The sequence below is a fragment of the Musa acuminata genome, chromosome BXJ3-9 (genome assembly GCF_036884655.1).
Source record: "Musa acuminata AAA Group cultivar baxijiao chromosome BXJ3-9, Cavendish_Baxijiao_AAA, whole genome shotgun sequence".
Lineage (NCBI taxonomy): Eukaryota > Viridiplantae > Streptophyta > Magnoliopsida > Zingiberales > Musaceae > Musa > Musa acuminata.
The window spans coordinates 39101220-39122121 of NC_088357.1; the positions used below are offsets into that span (position 1 = coordinate 39101220).

At 36.6% G+C, this 20902-nt stretch overlaps 1 protein-coding gene and 1 long non-coding RNA gene across 4 annotated transcripts; one reads left to right on the forward strand and one right to left on the reverse strand.

Moving 5' to 3' along the window:
- Window positions 1-793: 793 nt before the first annotated feature.
- LOC135648852 (uncharacterized) lies at window positions 794-8830 on the reverse strand. 3 transcript variants are annotated; one of them, XR_010501113.1, is made up of 3 exons: window positions 8092-8809; window positions 6962-7707; window positions 794-1066 (listed from the first exon to the last, which is right to left on the reverse strand). It is a non-coding gene; the product is annotated as an uncharacterized LOC135648852 (long non-coding RNA). The 3 variants fall into 3 exon arrangements; XR_010501114.1 differs by lacking the exon at window positions 794-1066 and having other exon boundaries at window positions 6841-7707; window positions 8092-8347; window positions 8449-8804; XR_010501112.1 differs by lacking the exon at window positions 794-1066 and having other exon boundaries at window positions 6841-7707; window positions 8092-8830.
- Window positions 8831-9218: 388 nt separating this feature from the next.
- Window positions 9219-20231, forward strand: LOC135648541 (uncharacterized). Its single transcript, XM_065166307.1, has 10 exons — window positions 9219-9574; window positions 10692-10926; window positions 11198-11284; window positions 11415-11584; window positions 14173-14303; window positions 14389-14566; window positions 14680-15268; window positions 16947-17059; window positions 17981-18224; window positions 19625-20231. The coding sequence occupies exons 1-10, from the start codon at window positions 9429-9431 to the stop codon at window positions 19850-19852; spliced, it is 2121 nt and encodes a 706-aa protein (XP_065022379.1). The 5' UTR covers window positions 9219-9428; the 3' UTR covers window positions 19853-20231.
- The last annotated feature ends 671 nt before the right edge of the window (window positions 20232-20902 follow it).

Consider the following 20902-nt stretch of genomic DNA (forward strand, 5'->3'; position numbering starts at 1 on the left):
GAAATGTTTCATAGTCTTTTAGTATTCATGATCTTGATAATTATGTTTTGAAACTTTATGTAAACCAAGAATGTTCATCATGATTCTCTCTTTGAATATTTAAAGAGGAGAATTTTCTAGATGAATCATGATTTTGATTATTGAATATTTGATGTGCATGAATTGAGATCTTGCTCTCCTACAATTCTTTTTGTTATTCACCAAAAGGAAGACTAATTCTAATAAATCATGATATGCTATATGAATTTTATTGTATTCATGAAGTAATATCTCATCACTAATTTTTGTTTATATTCCTTCATGTGATGATATGAATGTATGAAACACTTATGATATGATTTTTTATACAATTCCATGTATTCGTGAAATATTTATCTCATCACCCAATTAATTCCTCTTGATACTCCTAATGTGATGAAGTGAAATTATGCATGAAATACAAATGGGGAGAAGTTTTGATTATGCATGGTAGGATATAATTTGACAAATTGATACCATCATGATATGAAACATTTATGATTTGCAATGATGTATGCAATACTTGTGCCTTCTAATTATGATGTGATGTATTACATATGATGTAAATCATGATTTAAAATATTATGAGTTGTTGCTAAAATGATGTATTATAAATATTGATTTAATGTTTTGTATCATGAATACTCTAAATGATGAATGTTTGATATCATGATCAAAATGTTGACAAATAGTTAAAAATTTTAGTATCATGTATGATATCCTCATAATGTTGATCGATTTATTCAATATCGTGCATGAATGAATATAAGGTTTTTGAAAATGTGCATATTCTAATTTGTAAATATGATGATGCACAAATAAGATTGATACTTACCTTTGTCATAATTGATGTAAAGGGTCTTCCCTTCTTTTTGACAATGACAAAGGGGGAGATAGCTAGCTTGCACAAGTCAAGAAAATGCAAAAACTTGATTGCTAGCTTACCTATATTAAGTAGCAAAGATTGCTAACTTGCTTATTTCAAGAAGAAAAAGTTGTCTTCTTGAACATCACTATCTTGCCTATCTCAAGAAGCAAGACTTGCAACCTGCACATTACAATAGGAAGCAAGAATCGATAGCTTACACACTTCAACAAGAAAGCTATCTTGTATTTGCTTTCGAAATTTTTGCTAGCTTGTATGTTGTAAAACTTGCTTACTTTTTCAAACACTTTGCTAGCTTGCACTTTGTAAAGGAAGCGAAAATAGCACTTCTCAAAAGAGAAGAAAGAACTTACTATCTTGAACATCACAAAAATTTGCTACCTTGCATGATGTAAAATTTGCTAAGATCACTATCTCAAAAGAGTTGCTATCTCAAAAAAAACAAATGTGCTATCTTGCCTATCTCAAAATACAAAACATGCTAACTTGTTACGGAAGCAAAATTGCTAGCTCAAACATTGCAAAGGAAGCAAAAAATTGCTAGCTTGAAACTTGCATATCATGAAAATTGCTAGCTTGTAGTCTAGAGAGAAGCAATTAGTTGTTATCTCAAGAAAAACAAACATACTAAACTTACACATCTTTAATTGCTAGATTGCATGATGATAAAATTTGATACTATGTTTTTCATGCAATGTATGGAACTTTTTATCTCTAAACACATAAGAGTAGGAACTTCTCCTTTTTGTTGATGACAAAGGGGGAGAAGTATGATGACATGACATGTTATGCATAAGTTCATGATGACATGTTGTTTGGATTCTTGAATCCAAGAGTTTCTATCAATAAGCTATACTGATAGGGGGATTTTGTTTAAACTCCGGGAGTTAAGGTTAACTCCGTCATCAAGTGGTTGTCATCATCAAAAAGGGGGAGATTGTTGAATCTCGTATTTTGATGATAAAACCACTTAATATGTGTTTATGATTTAATCTGAGATTGTTGAATCTCGTATTTTGATGATAAAACCACTTAATATGTGTTTATGATTTAATCTGTGTTTTGAGTGACGCGGGATGCTTCGATCAGGATGAGACAAATAAAGCAAGAGGAATTGACGTTACGCCGGAGGAGATCACATCAAGATATTGGACGGCAGAACGCTTCAGACATCTGGCATCGGGCCAAGGAGAGCGGAATTGCGCCAAGGATATCGGGGTTGTAGAGGTCAACCGCTGATTGGGCAACAAGCCGCAAGAGAGGACGATGAGATGAAGAATCGGACGAAGCACCAACCAATGACGTGCCGGGCAACAGAATATCAATTCGCGTTGTAATAATTATCTAGATCGGAGTAGAGTTTTGGCTTGTGTGTGCAGGATTAACTACGATAACGACAAAGACATAAAGCGAAACAAAGTGTCAGAGTCAAGCGCGAAGGATTCATTGCGATTTCGAGAGTTCGACGGAAGTCCGAAGGTTCGTCGGGAATATTGCCGGAACTAGCCGAGAATGAGTAGGGAGCTTGCCGAAGGGTTTTTCGGAAGCTCGTCGGAGAGTTCGTTGGAAGTTCGTGGAGCTCACCGAGAAAGATCGGAGCTTACTGAAGAAGCTCATTGGAAATTGCCAAGATCAAATCGTGAAGTTTAGGAGCTTGCCGGGAGTCCGCAGAATGGTTTCCGAGAGTTTATCGGAAGACCGCCAAAAGTTCACCGAAAGCTCGCCGGAAGAAGTCTTGACTAGCGGACTTTGTAATAGCTTAGGAAATGTCTTTAAATTCGTAGTTAGCACGTTAATTAGGATTAGGATTATGTGTTAATCCTATAACCCAAGTAGGGGCCAATTAGGCCCGAGTTCGGACTGGTTTGGGCCAAGTTTGGAGCCCAACCAGTAAGCTGAAATAGTGTAGGCGGTGGCACCGCCTAAAACCCAAGAACCAAGCGGTGGCACCGCTGGACTGAGCGGTGGCACCGCCTAGCACCCGAGAGGTCCGGCGATGGCACGCAGTACACTATCAGTGTCTGACACTGACAGGCGATGGCACCGCCAACCTCGGAAACCCAAGAGAATTCAAAATTTGGAGCCCAAATTTGAATCCTCTTGGGACCTATAAATACCCCTCAATTCTCAGTTGAGATTACACCCTTTGAGAAGCAAGAGATTGAGATAAAAGTCTTAACAAAGCCTTTAGTAAGTTTTTGTTTTCAATAGCTTGAGTATTCACCTCCCTCTTTCTCTTTGAAAATTTGTAAGAGTGTGAACCACTTATAAAAGGTTATAAGAGGGGTATTTGTCCTTCCCCTTCAAAGTGATTTACTAGTGGAAGTTGGGAGCCTCTTCGAAGAAGGCTTCACAAGTAGATGTAGGTCATTTTGACCGAACCACTTTAAATTGGTGTGTTCTCTGGTTTGCATTTACTTATTGCTTTTTACCTTACTGCAAACCTTCATACGTGCTTTACTTCCTCATTACTTTTGCTGCACACCTTTACGAACATGCTTTCAAGATAAGCATTTTCGAGTTCGATTTTTTATCGTATGAAAGATTTTTCCAAAATCGAAGTTTTAATCCGCAGCACTAATTCACCCCCCCCCCCCCCCCCCCTCTTAGTGCCGCTCCGATCTTAACACTAAATTGCTAGCTTGCATGTTGTAACACTGCTAGCTTGCATGATGTAGAACTTGCTATCTTGAACATTACAAAGAAGTGTTATCTTACCTATCTCAAGAAGCAAAAATGCTAAACTTACACATCTAGCAAAATTTACAAACTTGCAAAAAAAACTCTAAATTTTTGCTAGCTTCAAATTGCATGATGATAAAACTTGATATTATATTTTTCATGCAATGAATTGACTTTTATATCTAAACACATGAGAGTTGGAACTTCTCCTTTTTGTTGATGACAAAGGGGGAGAAGTATGTTGATGTCATGTCATGATTTGATCATGACATGTTGCTTGGATTTTTGAATCCAAGAGTTTCTATCAATACGACATATTGATAGGGGGAGTTTGTTTAAACTCCGAGAGTTAAGGTTAACTTTGTCATCAATTGGTTGTCATCATAAAAAAAGAGAGATTGTTGACTCATGTATTTTGATGATGAAACCAATTGATATGTGTTTATGATTTAATCTATGTTTAGAGTGATGCAGGATGCTTCAATCAGGATGAGACAATTAAAGCAGGAAAAATCATGTTGGGCTGGAGGAACATATCAGAAGATTGGACGTCGGGCCGGTGGATCGGTCAACGTATTGATAGAAGGCTTCGGGTCATGGATTCGGGCATCGGGCCAAGAAAAGCAGGTATTGCGCTAAGGATATCGGAGTTGCGGAGTCAACTGACCGATTGAGCAATAGGCCGCAAGAGAGGACGATGCGCCGAAGAATCAGACGAAGCGTCGAGGGACCAATGACATGCCAGACAACTTGATTAATTACTTATGATTAATTGTCTAGATCGAAGTGTGTTTTATATGTGTAGGATTAACTACGATAGCAAGAAATGAAGCAAAATGAAGTCCCGGAGTTAAAATTGAGATCACATTGGGAGTTCGAGAGTTCGTTGAAAGTCCGAACGTCCGTCGGAAATTCTGCGGGAACCAACCGAGAAGTCACGGAGCTTGCTAGAGAAGCTCGTCGGAACTCGCCAAGAAGATCATCGTGAAGTCAAGGAGCTTGCCAGGAGTCCGCCAAAATATTGTCGAGAGTTCGTCGGAGGTTCGTTGGAAGCTCGCCAGAAGAATTGACATAAGGATTTGTTTAGCTTAGAATATGTCTTAGGAATCATAGTTAGTACGTAATTGGGATTAGATTTGGGCCAACCCAATTAGGGGCCAGCTAGGCCCATGTAAGAACTGTGTTGGGCCCAATAAGAGGCTCAAACAGTACCTCAAGAAGACTCACCGTCGTGGCACAATTTTCGATATTGTATCAGGCGGTACTGCCCAACGTAGGCAGTGGTACTGCCCGTGCTCGGGGAACTCGAGATGGGAGAGTTTTAGGCTCCAAGTTTGAATCAACTTGAAGCATATAAATACCCCTCTAATCTCTAATTAAAGACAACAAGCACAGAGAGTTTAAAAGTGAAGAATTACTACTGCAATCTCTTGAGAAATCCCTCCTCTAGCTTAAACCTTAAACGTAGATTTCTGTTTAGAGAGGAGTGAGTGAGTACTTGTATGGGTTATCTCCTAAACCCGGTAAAAGGAGAAGAGGGGTGTAAAAGGTGATTGGCCTTCACCTATTGAAGGAAGGCCTCTAGTGAACGTCGATGACCTCGTTAGAGGAGGAAGCCGAAAGTGGATGTAAGTTACGTTTGACCGAACCACTCTAAAACTTTGGTTTGCATTTACTTATTACTATTATCTTACTGCAAACCCCTTTAATAGTTTACTGCCTTCAATACTTTTCCGTACGCTTTCAATCTAAGCATATTTTCGGAATCGATTTTCAACGCACGAAGAAATTTCTTAAACCGAGTTATTTTACCACTGCACTAATTCACCCTCCCTCTTAGCCGACCCTGATCCTAACAGAAGCTACAATAAATACAATAATTATCTTTAGAATATGAACATATTATCATAAATTATAGTATTTTACTATAATAAAACACACAAAACTAGGCTAGTATATAGACTTGTCGACTATATTTATCCAAAATGTGTATAAGCTAGAATTCCAACATATCCAAAGAAAAGATGATAAAATATCTGAGTTCCTAAGTAAATAATTAATAAACCAATAAGAAACCATATTTGCTACCCATAATCAGTCCAAAGGTTTGTTCAACAAAATTTAAAATACGATATATTCGTATGCAAAAGAAAACATTTCTATTTGGTGTGAAGTAGAAACAGAAGAAAACAAAGAGGCATGATCAGTGAACTGAGAAATCAATAGAATTTGGAATCCAGATAGAAAAATCAAATAGAATATTTTTTATTTTAAATTAAAAAACGATAAATGAAAACTTATACTATGATAAGAAAAAGAATGAAAGAGAGTATTTTTTATATATGTGATATTTGTAAAAGTAAATTACATAAACAGTCAAAGAAACCATAGAAATAAAAGAAATACATGTAGGACTAAAATATTTACGTCTAAATCAAAATTTTGAAAACAAAGAATATCTTATGTGGGATAAACATAATAGTAAATTATTTTTATGACAAAGAAAAATAATAAACTATGTTATAACTCTATTTTTTAAGAAGACAAAAATGACCTCCCAAGGGTTCAAATCATTCAAAATTAGCTTTCTTTCACTAAAGGAAAAGTAATAATAAATAAAAATTTTAATTATCCATATTTTAGTCAGTATAGATCAATTATAATGTGTTTGCATAAATTAGCCATAAGAATGAGCACATATGGTAACAAACTTACAAAAGAAGAACATTGCATAAATATATATCTTAGCCAAAGTTACCCTACAGAGGATTTCTAAGAGAAAATGATCAATGTGACCTTAAAGTTTGTAAAAGAATTTAGAGTAAAAAAGACTACCATTTATATATGAGAGATAGCAAGAAAAGGGGCATGAAAGAAATTTTATAGTATCAATAAGAATTACATGAATTATCATTTTTAAAAGATAGAAACCCCTCTAGCAGTAACAATAATGTCATGGTCTCAAATAATAACCCAAATAATACCAAAGCCATTATGTCAATCCGGACTATAAAGACATGATCATAATAGATTATTTTGATATCAGAAATTTAAAAGTCAGGTATTTGTGTTGATACAATGAGTTGGATCATGCTTAAAGAAGAAAATCTATATCATATTATCTTAAAAGAGAATTAGTTGAAGAAATAAGCTTTTCATATGGATATATATATATATATATATATATATATATATATATATATTGTAATGATGGAGAACACTGCAAGAAGCTGTTGGTCCCTACAAACAACTACTAGAATAATATGTTTTCAATTTAACTACTAAAAAAATAAAATAAGGTTAATAATATGTTAATAATCAAAATAAGTCTATTTTTTTGCAGCAAAAAATCTAAACAAAATTAATTTAATTTACCTTGCGACTAAGCCACACGGCTGAGGAAGAAGCTTCGCCGGATGCTGGTGAAGTCGTCGAGGGCCCGAGAGCGCGCGATAGCCGCCGGGTCACTGGTGGGTCACTCGGGGTGGAGAGCACGACGGCAGAGGGGGGTTCGGGGCGGAGGGCCCGACAGCGCGACTATGCCAGAGGCTTCATCGGTGACGCAGGTGGGCGACCGAAGTGCGGGGGGCAGAGGATGCTGACGGGACACCGGTGGACGCGCCGTAGGTGGGGCAGGGCCCGCCTCTTCCACAGGTGGGGCGGGGGCAGAGGCATCGGCGTTGAGTAAGAAGGGAAGCCGATGAAGCAGAAAGGTCGGTCGGGGCAGCTCAAGACGCAGGTGGGGTATTGAACGCCGACGATCCATTCGTAAAAGGGAAGAAATCCTCCTGAATCCATGAGGAAGAAGGATTCCAGAGGTTTCAAGAGGCCTTCGCAGTCCGCTCGCGCTGAGGAATCCGACTTGCCGTGCTGTGTATCCATCAAAATTACGATTGAACACGTGTCCGACATGTGTTCGATCGAGTCGATGACGAATTCGTGTCCGACACATGTCGAACACGGCTATGCCACTGAAACTGCCATGTCCGAGCTTCCCACGAATGAATCGTCTTTTGAGCAAGGAAAGTCTTGTCAATTCCAACATCTCCTCGAGCAACCACGAAAGAATCGGTCTCCTTCAAAATTTGATCCAAGTTCATTACACCCTCCTGGTTCTCAACCTATGCGCACAAACAACAACAACAAAAAGGTAAAGATTGTTAAGGTTTTTGAAGAAAAAGTAAAAAATCATCTACAGCGAACAAAAATTCGCCACTGGACTAAAAATATCTGCATCATTAGTTTAAGCATCCCTAAATATGATCTCAGCTTTATGAGCAGAATCCGAAGACAAAAGAAGGATAAAAAAAGAAGAAACAAGAGAACAGATCGAAACAGAAAAAAGAGTCTTTAGCTAGAACGTGGAAAAGTACTTGTTGAAATGAAATTGGCTTGGATAAATTTATGCATAGAGCGATTTACTTTACTACTAAGGCTATTTCTGTATAAATATGAAACAAATCAAACACTTTTCTTTCAGGTAATTGAAATTTTATGTTGCTAACCAAGTAAAATGAAGAAATAGACCCATGAAGTTGTCGAGCATGACGGCACACAGGATTCCAGAGTTCTGCACAGCGATCCTAGGTTGTCGATGCTCTCCTGGTGGTACTCATGAAGTTGAACCTGGCGACGTTCGTGCCAGATCTCAGCAGCTTCTCCAGCATCGCCACCGATCTGGATGCCGGCCCCAGTGCGCACACTATCTTCGTCTTCGGCAACTCCTTCAAGATCCCGTCGATTCTATATTCGCCATCGATCCTACCAAACAACATCAACCACAATCGCCACAACAAGAAGACATAATCAAGAACCAAAGCCGAGGAAGGACTAATCAAGTTCGATCATTCCACTGAACATACAAAGATCTAGAGATAGAGATCGCTTCAAAGCGAGATCAGAGAGAATCAAGATCAGAGATCAGAGTTCTAGTCTTAAGCTGATCAGTGCTCTTGAAGCAGATATCGAGGTCATCAAAGATGAAAAACGAAAGAAGAATGACGCTTAAATGTCTAAGCTAACTTTCGGTCCTCCGCCTTCCCTTCTCCACCTCCCGAGTACAACGAATTGAATCGCGCTGCGTCGGCGACTTGTGAAAGAAGACGCGCGGCCACAAAAGATATCCGGCTCTTTAAGAGAAACGGTGTCCCGGAAACGAGAAGACAGGATTCCTTCACCTTTTAGACGGCGATTTCAACCATACCTCTATCGGAAACGTTTGATTCGGTGGGACTCTCAGTTGGAGAGATTTCAACTAACAGCAGCCGTCCAATGAGCTCCGTCGTGAGATATACTTTTAGATTATTTTCATATATATATATATACATATATATTTATATAAATATATATACATATATATATATATACATATATATACATACATATATATACATATATATACATACATATATATACATATATATACATACATATATATACATATATATACATATATATATATACTTGGGATGGGGAGACAAGGGCCAGGGCAGGAAACACGAAGTCTTCCTATGACAGTCAAAGAAACTGGTACGCCATTCAGGTTCATGACGTAAGATGAAGGGATCCAGGCCACCTGATCTCGTGATGCGCCGTTGATGACATCTACGATCGTATTGTGACGATGGGTCGTCGAGCACCCGCGCGACCCGCGAAGTTGGTGCTTTGTTCGGAGACGCTGGCAATGGCGAGGATTTCTCCTATTTGCTCGCCCGCTCACTCGATCCTTCGTTGCAGGGAGAAAGAGAGAGACAAAAGAGGAAGCTTCTGGTGGAGGAAGGAACAGTGGCCACATCCTGAGCCGGGAGAAGAATCGGCGGGGTAATGAACGCGACCTCACGGAATGGGATTTTTTGAGGACATCTTTCTCGGCGAGGACGAGAGGAAGAAGAAGGAGAATGCGGCGGAGATGGAGGGCGGTCCCTCCGAACCCCGTCTCATCCCCAACCTCTCCTCCATCGCAGATTCCGTCGTCCGCCGTTGCTCCAGGTTAGGACCCCCTCCACCTTTTAACTTTCTCGGTCGATTCTTTCTGTTACTTTTGCCGTCGGTTCCGAATCGTTGGAACTGTTATTGAAGATCTGATAATACTTTCTTTTTCCCCTCTCATTTTCTTTGGGCAAATTCTCGAGCAATTGACGACGATGTGAACGGCATTAATTATTTGGTAGTGTAAGCGGCATTGCCATGTGAAAAGAAGTCTGTTTTCGACAATTGACATTCACTGCCTGGATAGGTCGAGCAATTTATCATCTCCTGTAATTGTGATCATTACACAGTCTATAGGTTTATTGGAAATAAAGAAATCTTGTTTTAATGATTGCTAGTTGATCTGATGTCAACCCTCTGGATCGCAGGCCAAGCACAATTTTCAGACAAACCTTTTGTTGTTCAATCATGAAAGAGAATAGAAAAAGAGTGCAAAAAAGACAGCTTACAGCTTATGCACTCATGCAATTCCTAAGCACTAAGAATGCTAAACTGTGATCTTAACTTTAGATTCTTTTGGCATACAGAAACCTTTGCGAAAGATAAAATGAACCGAAGATTGTTTATAATTCTCTGTTTGATTCTTTTACAAGAGATTGCAGAACTGTGAACTCTTGTTCCTAAAATAATAGTACACAAACACAGTCATCCTAACATATACCTTTTCATTTACGAGTTCCATTGAAAGTCTAATGCAACTCATTGTTGGCCTTCTTTCGCTAATTTATGTAATGGTTTAGTCCCAACCTCCTTTTTGTTTTTAGCTATCTGACCATTTTATTATTTTTCCTAGAATCTTGTTCCTAAAATAATAGTACACAAACACAGTCATCCTAACATATACCTTTTCATTTATGAGTTCCAATCAAAGTCTAATGCAACTCATTGCTGGCCTTCTTTCGCTAATTTATGTAATGGTTTAGTCCCAACCTCCTTTTTGTTTTTAGCTATCTGACCATTTTATTATTTTTCCTAGAATCTTATTGGTGCTTCTTACTATTTTACTTCATACAAAAAGTTGCTCTGTTGAGGTTTATAGTAATAATTTGTTTTGTCAAGGTATTGAATTTTGTAGACCTATGGAATTCAGGGCATAATTTACAAACATATGTTTCAGGATTCTTCTCTTGTCGATGGAGCAACTGCAGCAGTCTTTTGAGGCTGAGATACCTGATCATTTTAAGCAACCAACATCTTATGCTAGGAACCTTGTGGAATACTGTTCTTACAAAGCTCTTTGTGTGGAAACTCAATGCCCAGATCATCTGGCTGATAAAGAGTTTTCCCTTTTAACTTTTGACATGATGCTTGCCTGGGAGGCACCCGATACAGAGACTGAATCCTTACTCAAAGTGAGACACTTAACCACTTTTACAGCAGGGTATTTGCAAGAACCTCTTGAATTTATCACATGGCTTTCTAATTCCATATTTTACTTCAATTTTTCATGTACAAGTCATGGTAAATATAAAACTATATACATATAAACACTCTCTTCTCTTTGCTTCTTTCTCTCTTCTTGTACTCCTTCCTTTATGTTGTGATTTGTATAACATAAATTCATGGTGGTTGAGATCTATAATTTCTTTTGTTATTGTAAAAGAAATTCGTTCACTGTAATAGGCAAATGCTTGCTCTAACCATCCAGAATTTGATGATGACAATGAGGGATCATTATTTTATGCATGTGCAACAAGAATGGCTAGCCAGGTTTGCCATTCCTCTTAAGTTATCCTCTATTTTTTCCACTTACTCCATAAAAGTATCATATCATATCATGTTTGACAGAATGCCTATGGAATATATGTAAACTTAATCTTTGGTGTCTCTCCTGTGTCAGATTGATGGCAAGATGACTGTTGGACTGGAAGCTTTTGCCCGAATAGCTTCTGCTTGTGCTTCTGTAGCAGATCCAATAACCGTTCACAATCTATTTGATGCACTTACCAGCTCCTCAGGTGGTTGCCTCCATTTTCTTATATATGACAAGTACCTCAAAAGCCTTTACAAGTATGCAGTCTCTTCTTTTTTCAAATATTGAATCTGTTGATTATCTTGTTTGTCAGAGGAACCGTACTGGATTTCTTTTTCATGATTCAATATCTTGAATTGATTAAAATTACCTTTGATTCACCAAGTTCTGGGTGCTGTTTCATGATCTTAAGTTTACAATATCGGTTGCTAGCTATTGGTATGAATCTACAATCAGAATCTCACAGTATCTATTTGGAGCTCGATGTTATAAGTAGCTCATCACATTCTCTCATGTCATGTGTAGACACACACAGAAACACACAAATGGAGTGAGAGAGAGAATCTTGACAATGAGCGAACAACTGAGCCCTGCAGACTTGGACTTGTACAATCCATTCCAAGATACTGCAACTGGGAAAAGTTCCTTGGAACATGTTGGCTTGTTACTTTCAGTCATGGCAGGCATACTTTACTGTAAAAAGAAAAGACCAGAAAAGGTGTAAGAGGGAAAATGCTTTACTGTGGATAGTTAGTTTTTATTCTGAAAATCTGCAAATATTTTGCATGCGGATGCTGAGTTGCATGCACATTCATGAAGTATACTGCAATTAGACAATAAAGGAAATATCCAATGAAACTGTCAGTTTGTTGGATAAGTCCAATGATGAAAGGAAATCAGCAAAGTAACCACAATAACGAACCCAGTGTTTTGACAATAGCAAGATTTTTTATCACCATAGAGCTCCAATCGGAGGTGTGTTGCTAGATAATCAAAAAATTAATTCTTTCTTTCTATTTCTAACAAAATTATTTTTGCAATCCCCATCTTTCTTGTCACCTCTATTCTATATTTTCTTATCTCATGTTTATCAATGAATTCATAGATTTCCTCTTGATATGTCCCACCATTTCAGTTGATTTTTCTTATTTTAATTGTCACTTGTATTATTGTTGAATTTTCATTAAAATAAGTGTTTTGTAGTCTATCTTTTCTGTTAACATTACATGTCACATCTCAATATCCTTATCTTCGCTGTCTAGCAATGTTTCTCTCTATATCATTAAAAGGAAAAAATGACAAATAAATTATAGAAAATTATATTTTTAGAAATTAGGATTTTGTGATTTCAGAAGAAGCATTTGGTTTTAAGTTTTTAACTATATACAATTAACTACATTTCTCTTTCTTAAAAGAAATTATGCTACTATCCATCTTTCCTCTGCAAAGTAGAGTGTGTATGCTTGTTTATAATGGCTTAACAGTCTCAGCTATAAATATAATTTTCTTTTTAATCCAAGAGGCATTTGACAAAGTACAACACTACAGATAAGCCTGTCTGTTTTATCATCTGTTTGTGACCATATCCTTATTCAATTCCCTTCTTGCTAAATAAGAGGCCCATTATTTAAAAAATTTGTACTTCCTTTACCATAACTTCTAAACGTATTGATCTTTTTTCTCCTCTAAGCCTGCATATTCATGTCTAATTTTTTGTATAACAAAACCGATGATTCTATTTTGAACTTCACGACTATACCTTTACCTGTATATATGAACTCTGACCACTTGCCCTATCTGCATATACAATTTAATAATTGTGAAATAGGAGCAAGGCATCACAAATTGATAAAATCCTATGTGAAAAATTGTGAAATAGGAATGAGATATCACAAGTTTATAGCTTTATAATTATCAATATTTTAAATTTACTCATAATAAAAATTGAAGGAAATTTACATAGATTTATAGTTGTATAATTAATTTTGATGGAAAAAAATTCTTTAATGGTAACAGTATTAAGTATTCTGGATATGATATTCGGTCGAAAGACAAGCTTGGTGAATCTGTTATTTATAGAGTTAAATCAAGATGATTTAATTGGAAAGGAGCATCAAGAATTTTGTTTATTTAGGATAATAGAAAAAAAATTTAGATAGCTATTTTATATCCAGTTATGTTTTATTATTTTCACTGTTGGACATTTAAATAGCAAGTTGTATAAGGAGTTAATATTGTATAAATAAGAATTTTAGTATCAAATACGTATGTAAAACTACTAAAGAAGAAAAATTAAGAAATTTTTACATTTGCAAACAACTAGATGTAGCTCTAGACAGGGATAAAATGAGGGAAAACTATTAAAAAAATCCATGTCCAAGGGAGATGTATCGATGCACCAACTAGACAAAATGAATTAATTATAGATAGTGGTGAGGAGAGGTAAAGGACCAAGAGACCTTTCCTTATCAACCCTAAAAAATGATTTGTTTGTTATTTGTTTGATTATTGATATTGCCCTGGACATAATTTATTAAGAAATATCTATGTAGGTCGCCTCATGTTGTTATAAGATTATTAATTTAGCTATTTTTAAAAAATAAATTCACTTTCTTCATAAGATTATAATAAAGATCAGTTCTTTATTATCTGTAATGCCACAGATATTATAGATGTTGATCATTTTCTAGACCAACCACCTCTTATATAAGTTTTTGGCTTATGCTAGTAAATATTTCTCGAAGTATGCTGAACCTTCACATTAATTATCATATGGCTGATGACTTCTCTAGAAGTTGTGTTTTTGGCTTGATCACATTACTTATGTGACTTCTGTTTATTGTAGGGTGTTCAAATCAATGAAGCATATATCAGGACAACACCGGAATTTAAATTTTAACCTTGCTGATGGAGAAATTATCCTAGAAGTTGATGCTAGATCTATTCTTCAACACAATGGGATATCTACAAGGCCTGGTTAAGCATCTTTTCCTGGTAGTCATTTTTTCTGCAGGATAACTGTTTATCAAAATAAGCTTCAGAAGGATGTTTTTAATGGCAGGAAGGCTGACACTTACCAGCCATGCTCTATATTTTGAAGCATCAGGCATTGGTTCATATGATAAAGCTGTCATATATAACTTGTCCAAGGACTCGAAGCAGGTGGTAAAGCGTGAGTTAACTGGACCATGGGGTGCTCGTCTCTTTGATAAGGCTGTTATGTACAAGTCTGATTCTGTGTAAGTGCAAGTGCCAAATTTTCTTGTTATGGTCTCTTAAATAATTGATAATAACTATAGTTGCCTTGGTAACTCAGAGAATTTAGTCTGCAATCTAAATCATTCTTTTGCAGAGCAGAGCCGATCTACTTAGAGTTCAGTGGCCACTCCCACAGGGACTACTGGTTTGCAATCATTCAGGAAGTCCTCAATGTTAATAAATTCATAAGGAAGTACAATCTTAGAAGTTTCCAAAAAGCAGAAGCGCTTTCTAAGGCTGCTTTAGGCATCTTTAGACATCATGCTCTGAAAGAAGCTTTTCATGTCACACCATCGCACTTTAAGAGTATACTTGCTTTTAACTTAGCTGAAAAACTTCCAAAAGGAGACAAAATCTTGGAAGCTTTATATAATCACTTGGAGCTCATGCAGGTTGGATATCAGAACAATGCTGACGTTGTCACTGCATCTGAGGAAAAGCCATTAGCAGGTCCTTTACCAGATTCATTGTATACACTTATAAGAATAGGCTTTCTGTTACCGAAGGAAGATAATCCTGAAGGAAATGATATTTTGGTTCATAATATCCATGTTGGTCAGACATGTCCATTACAGATGGCTGTTAGGGAATCAGTTTGTTACTCTGGCAGAGTTGAAGCAGCACGTGCAACATTATATCAGGTCAAAGTGGAGGATATTGATACAAATTTAGCTGTGATTAAGGTATACTGTAAGGATAGAGGCAATTTTCTGGCTTCTAAAATGTTCCATATGTATGTCTTAGAAGGAGTATTTCTGTACTCTGAATATCTAGGTCTTTTAAAGAATGCTGCGCACTTCCATAACCATATTTATTCCAGCTTAGACTTCTATAGTCATTTAGCTTATCCTTGAAAATGAAATAGAACGAAGCCGTTTGGAATCTTGTAGGTGATCTTAGAGGCAAAAGAAATCCTGTATGTGAATTATATTTAGACTACTAATTCTTGACATGGAAGTTCCTTTACTGCTTAGGTATTAGATTCTGCATATGGATAAAAACAATTTATTTCTTATCATGAGATATTTCTCTTTTACAGTATGTTTGTAATTCTTTACCACCAAAATAGTGCTAGAAAGACAATTATTTCGTGAAACATCGATTTTTTCCTGAGCCAAAGCAAGGTTTCTGTATTCTTGTGGGAATTTAACTTAATGTTTAGCTCAACTATGATACACTGCAGCTTTTATGGTGCTTGTACTAGCACTCTGCTGCGGCCACCTCGTTATATCAGGCTTCTTTTATTCGCTCTCTTGGTGTCTCATGACCATTTAAATTCGACCAAGACACCCTTGGAATAATTGTCCTTTTTAACTCTCATTAAAGAAATAATTGAGACACTTTCATACAAGGTATGCAATTTCGTATCGTACCGGAGTTTTGATGTTCGCTCGGTACGGTATGATACTATATACCGAGCGATATATCGTTTGGTATATATATATATATATATATATACATACATATATATATATATATATACATACATATATATATACATATATATACATACATATATATATACATATATATACATACATATATATATACATATATATACATACATATATATATACATATATATACATACATATATATATACATATATATACATACATATATATATACATATATATATATATATATAACATTTTTATAAAAGGCAACATGCCTTTTCCTTCTCCCACACGGGGCAACGTCGCCTCGTTTATATATATATATATATATATATATATATATATATATTTATTTATTTATTTATTTATTTATTTCGTTCCGTTCGATAATGGACGGTCCGTGTACCGATAAATTGACGGACCGGTACGTACCGCCCATACCGGACAGCATTATTCGAAATTTCATACCTTGCTTTCATATATGTTCATCAAGATGTGATAATAGAAGCAAAATATTAAAATGCTAAGTTAATCATGTGTGTTTTCGATTTTTTTTTCTCAGGAGCATATACTGCTATGACGTTTTTGGAATTTTGTCATGCTTAGTGAATTTTTAGTACTTAAAAAGTTTTAAATCTGCCACATTTTTTCATATCAGAAGATCAAATTGCTTGTAGCAATCATGGTTCAAATTTATTGTAAAAAGTAACTTTTAGATAACTTTGGACGAATTTTCACTTCTATAAAACTAACAGGGTTTAGGCTACTAGTATCCTTCGTTCTGTAGATATCCTTCTTTCTGTTCGATTTTTGAATCCTGAGAATTGCTTTTCTGAGTATCTGATGTGGTTTTTACTATGGTTGGATAATTTTATGGTCTTGAATTTAAAAGGTTGGGACCAATTATAGAATACTAAACATACATGGTAACAAGTTAATATTTGCCAATGATCTTTTAATGCAGGATTTACTCTTTCCTTTGTCTCAATTGGGCAAACTACTCAGTCATTTAGCTTCATGGGAAGATCCTTTCAAGTCAAAAGTCTTTCTGTTTTTGATCCTGTATCTCCTTTACAGGTATTGCTTCATTTTTTCTGAAAACTTACTATGTCATCATATAGATACAAATGGAGCATATTCATTTTAATTTTATATTTTGTCATTCTTCCATGTAGCAAATGTTATGAAGAATTAAATGATCTAGATTATTGTTGCTTGCCTTTTCTTGCAAATATTTTGGACAGATTTTCTTCCATGTAGTAAAGTGTTTTGCCAGAGAGTATGTGATATCTATATCTTTGTTCTGATAGTTTGGGATAAGAACAGGTGATCAATGATCCAAATCAGAAGCACAAAGGATTTCCTGAGTAAGGAGACAAATATCATGTTGTTCCTTTCATACCAGAACTAACATATTAGCTCTTCTGGCTTCTATTAGTTTTTCTCAGAAATAGTAGTTCTTCTAAGTTACTAATCTTCAAAATTAATTACTTGATGGAATTTGAATTACAACAAGTCTTTACTCCGCTAATTCCAGAAATCTGCCATGAACTCACTTTTATTTGGAAAATAATGCTGAGAGAATGAGCTGATTTTGACTAGGACTGTATAATAAAATCCATGCATTCGTCTCCATTAAAATTTTCACTAAGAACAGAAGAAATGGTTGAGAAAAATAGTTATCCTGCTTCTGTGAAATATGCTTGTGAAACTTATACCAGGAGAATGTGGATCATCTTGTTACCTTTGTACTTATAATTACACAGCTTCACTATCCATTTATCTTAAAATCTGAACTTTGGGCACATGTATTCTTTCTAGCTTGGTTTTATGTCTACCCTTGCTCTACTGGCAAGAGTAGCCTTGCTGTGTTGGTAAATCTCAGAGTTGCTCTGTTGGTTTTATTCAGTTTAATTACTGCACAAATATAACTATACAAATTCTTTCCTTTTTGCTTTACTTCCTTTCCTGAACTGATGCTTCTGACTGTGATCCTAGGGGTTGGGTTTGGTACATCTTGCCATGTGCTTTGGTATCTGCTGCCGTTTGCATGTTCTGGCATAAGCATCATGGCAGTGGAAAACCAATTAAAGCCTTCCAGGTTACACCTCCGCCGAATAGGAATCCTGTTGAGCTGCTCTTGATGTTACAAGATGGTGTTTCTCAACTTCAAACAAACGTCCAGGGAGGAACTATTGCTCTTCTTAAGCTAAGAGCTCTTCTTATAGCAGCATTTCCTCAGGTTTGTTTCCATAAATTGGATCAGACTAGAATTATTACTTTTACTATATGCTATTAAGATCATTTCATTGTTAAATTTTCTACTAACTGGACCTGCTGTGGATGTATTGTGTAAAATAGAGTACCAATTGCAGTGGTATGCAATTACTACAGATCATGTCATTGTTAAATTTTCTTGTTGCTTCAGATCTTTCTTCTGTTGTTTCTTGATCAAACAATATTATCCATCTTAGACATGTATCTAAGATAGATCTAATCATGGTGGCTTGTCTATGGTACAAATATCTGCCTGTGTACCAAAATTTAGTATGTGGATAGTTTTAACCTTGTGTAGGTGCTCAACTTGTTTAAGTTAGCATCAAGTGTTAAAAGTCCCTTGAAAAAATTACAAATTGCATTCTAAGCATCCTTTTCTATCAGAGGCTGAATTCTGCCAAAGGTTATAGTGGAATCCCTGGTAGAATCCTTTCGATAAGATAACACAACTCTCCGTTAGGCTAAAATTGGCATGATGAAAATCATACAAAAAAAAAAACCCAGAGTCATTAGTTGTAAAATGACTCAAAACAGTTCATAGTTAACCTAAAACAATTCACGTCATCAAATCATTGTTGAATAAACCCAATTATTTTTCGATCTAATCTCTTCCACTCATCATCTATCATAGTTGTGGGTTTTGCACTATCGTCCTGCAAAGGTCCATACAAATCTTTGTAATACAAGAGATCTTTCATTCTTGGTTTCCATATCATCCAATTGTTTCCATTTAAACTAATCATGTAAGAAACATTACTGGCCTCCATGTTCAAATAATATTATTCATCGTAGACATATATCTAGGATAGATCTAATCATGGTGGCTTGTCTATGATACAAAAATATGCCTGTGTACCAAAATTTAGTACGCGGATAGTTTTAACCTTATGTGGGTGCTCAACTTGTTTAAGTTAGCATCAAGTGCTAAAAGTCCCTTGAAATCATTGCAAATTACATTCTAAGCATCCTTTTCTATCCGAGTCTGAATTCTACGGAAGGTTATAGTGGAGTCCCTGGTAGAATCCTTTCGATAAGATAACACAATTCTCCGTTAGGCTAAAATTGGCATGATGAAAATCGTACAAAAAAAAACCCAGTCATTAGTTGTAAAATGACTCAAAACAGTTCATAGTTAACCTAAAACAATTCACGTCATCCGCCAAGCGAAGATGTTTCTAGTATTGTTGTGGCATGGGGGCAGGGTAGGTAAACAAATTATAGTTGGAGCTCCTCATCTTGAGGTGAAGATATTGCTTTTTCGGAGTCATATGACTGATAACTTTATGTCATGCTTCTTCCTTTTTTCTTTTTGTCTTAATGTGACTTGTGACTTAACCTTTGACTTTGAGATTTTTTGGATTTCAGACAACAAACAAAGTGGCTATTACCTTGGTCATCGTGGCAATAGCAGTCAGCCTGGTGCCTTTCAGACACCTGCTAGTTTTAGTGCTTTTGGAGATATACACAAGACACATGCCGCTGAGGAAAGAGAGCAGTGAGAAGTTGGTAAGGAGGATCAAGGAGTGGTGGAGCCGCATTCCTGCTGCCCCTATTCAGATAGGTGCACAAGAAGAGCACAATAATTCAAGATGATATAGCATAAACCATTACAATTTTGGCGATCACCTGTAAATGCATTATTACTCCACAGGGGAGTTTTGTTTTGGTTGCTTCTGTTACCTGAATCTGGTCCCTTCTTGGTCTATGTGGCAAATCCTATCTTCAGTAACTGGAGAAGAGACTGCTGCCAGAGGCAGAGGCAGTGGCAGTGGCAGTGGCAGTGGCAATGCCAGTGCACATTGGTTTAACTTGTATCCTACAATGTAATCCTTTCCCTGAAATTTGATAAATGGATACGAGTGACTTGAAGAGAAAATTCATAATCCTTCATTCTGTCTACAGAACAGATGTGCTTCTGCCATAATAAACACAGAGTTAAGCTGCACAAGACATCTCTCTTACAGTGACTTAATCTTTTACTTGCGTATCTTGGTCTTGACAAAAGAACAACAGCTGCTTCACGTTAAAAGGATGTCGTAGTTCAACATAAAAGAACAACAGCTGCTGACTCGAGATTTCTCAATGCAGACAAAAATTTGATCTTCGGCAGAACTCTTCATCTGCATCACAAAGTCTCTTCAGAGAAGTTTTCATCTCTTCACCAATCAGAATTGGACAAGTGCTTTGCATGTACTTCAGGATCACTTCACGGCAACAAGGTCATGGAAAGCAGCCGCCTACGTTACAAGCAATTGACAATTCCTCCATTTATTCACGTCACTAAACTCCCAGTCAAATGATACATATTGAATACAAACAGCAAAAGAAGCTTCCATTTATTGTGGTGATGGTGGAAAGCCTTAAAAGTCTGAATGATCCACCAACCTCGATCTATTTTGTATCAGGCACACCGAAACCTTCACCAAAGTCAAGATTGCATGCCCACAAAGCCCCCCCGCACCATGCGATACCATCCTTAAAAGCCAATGGAACAAATCTGAAGCGGAGGCTGCAAGAGCATAGCTTGAGAGTCCCGAACATGGCGGAGCAGCACAGAGTCCACCCGGTGGACGTCGAGTCTCCACCGCCGTCGGCACCGGAGGCTCCCAGCGTTATACCAGGGCCACAGAAACACGACGGTGC

Bases quoted from the DNA above. Each gene is read 5' to 3' on its own strand.
- LOC135648541 (XM_065166307.1), top strand. From the start codon at position 9,429: ATGGGATTTTTTGAGGACATCTTTCTCGGCGAGGACGAGAGGAAGAAG. The intron at 10,927-11,197 runs GTGAGACACTTA...TCACTGTAATAG, and splicing joins AGACTGAATCCTTACTCAAA to GCAAATGCTTGCTCTAACCA. The intron at 14,304-14,388 runs GTTAAGCATCTT...TTTTAATGGCAG, and splicing joins TGGGATATCTACAAGGCCTG to GAAGGCTGACACTTACCAGC.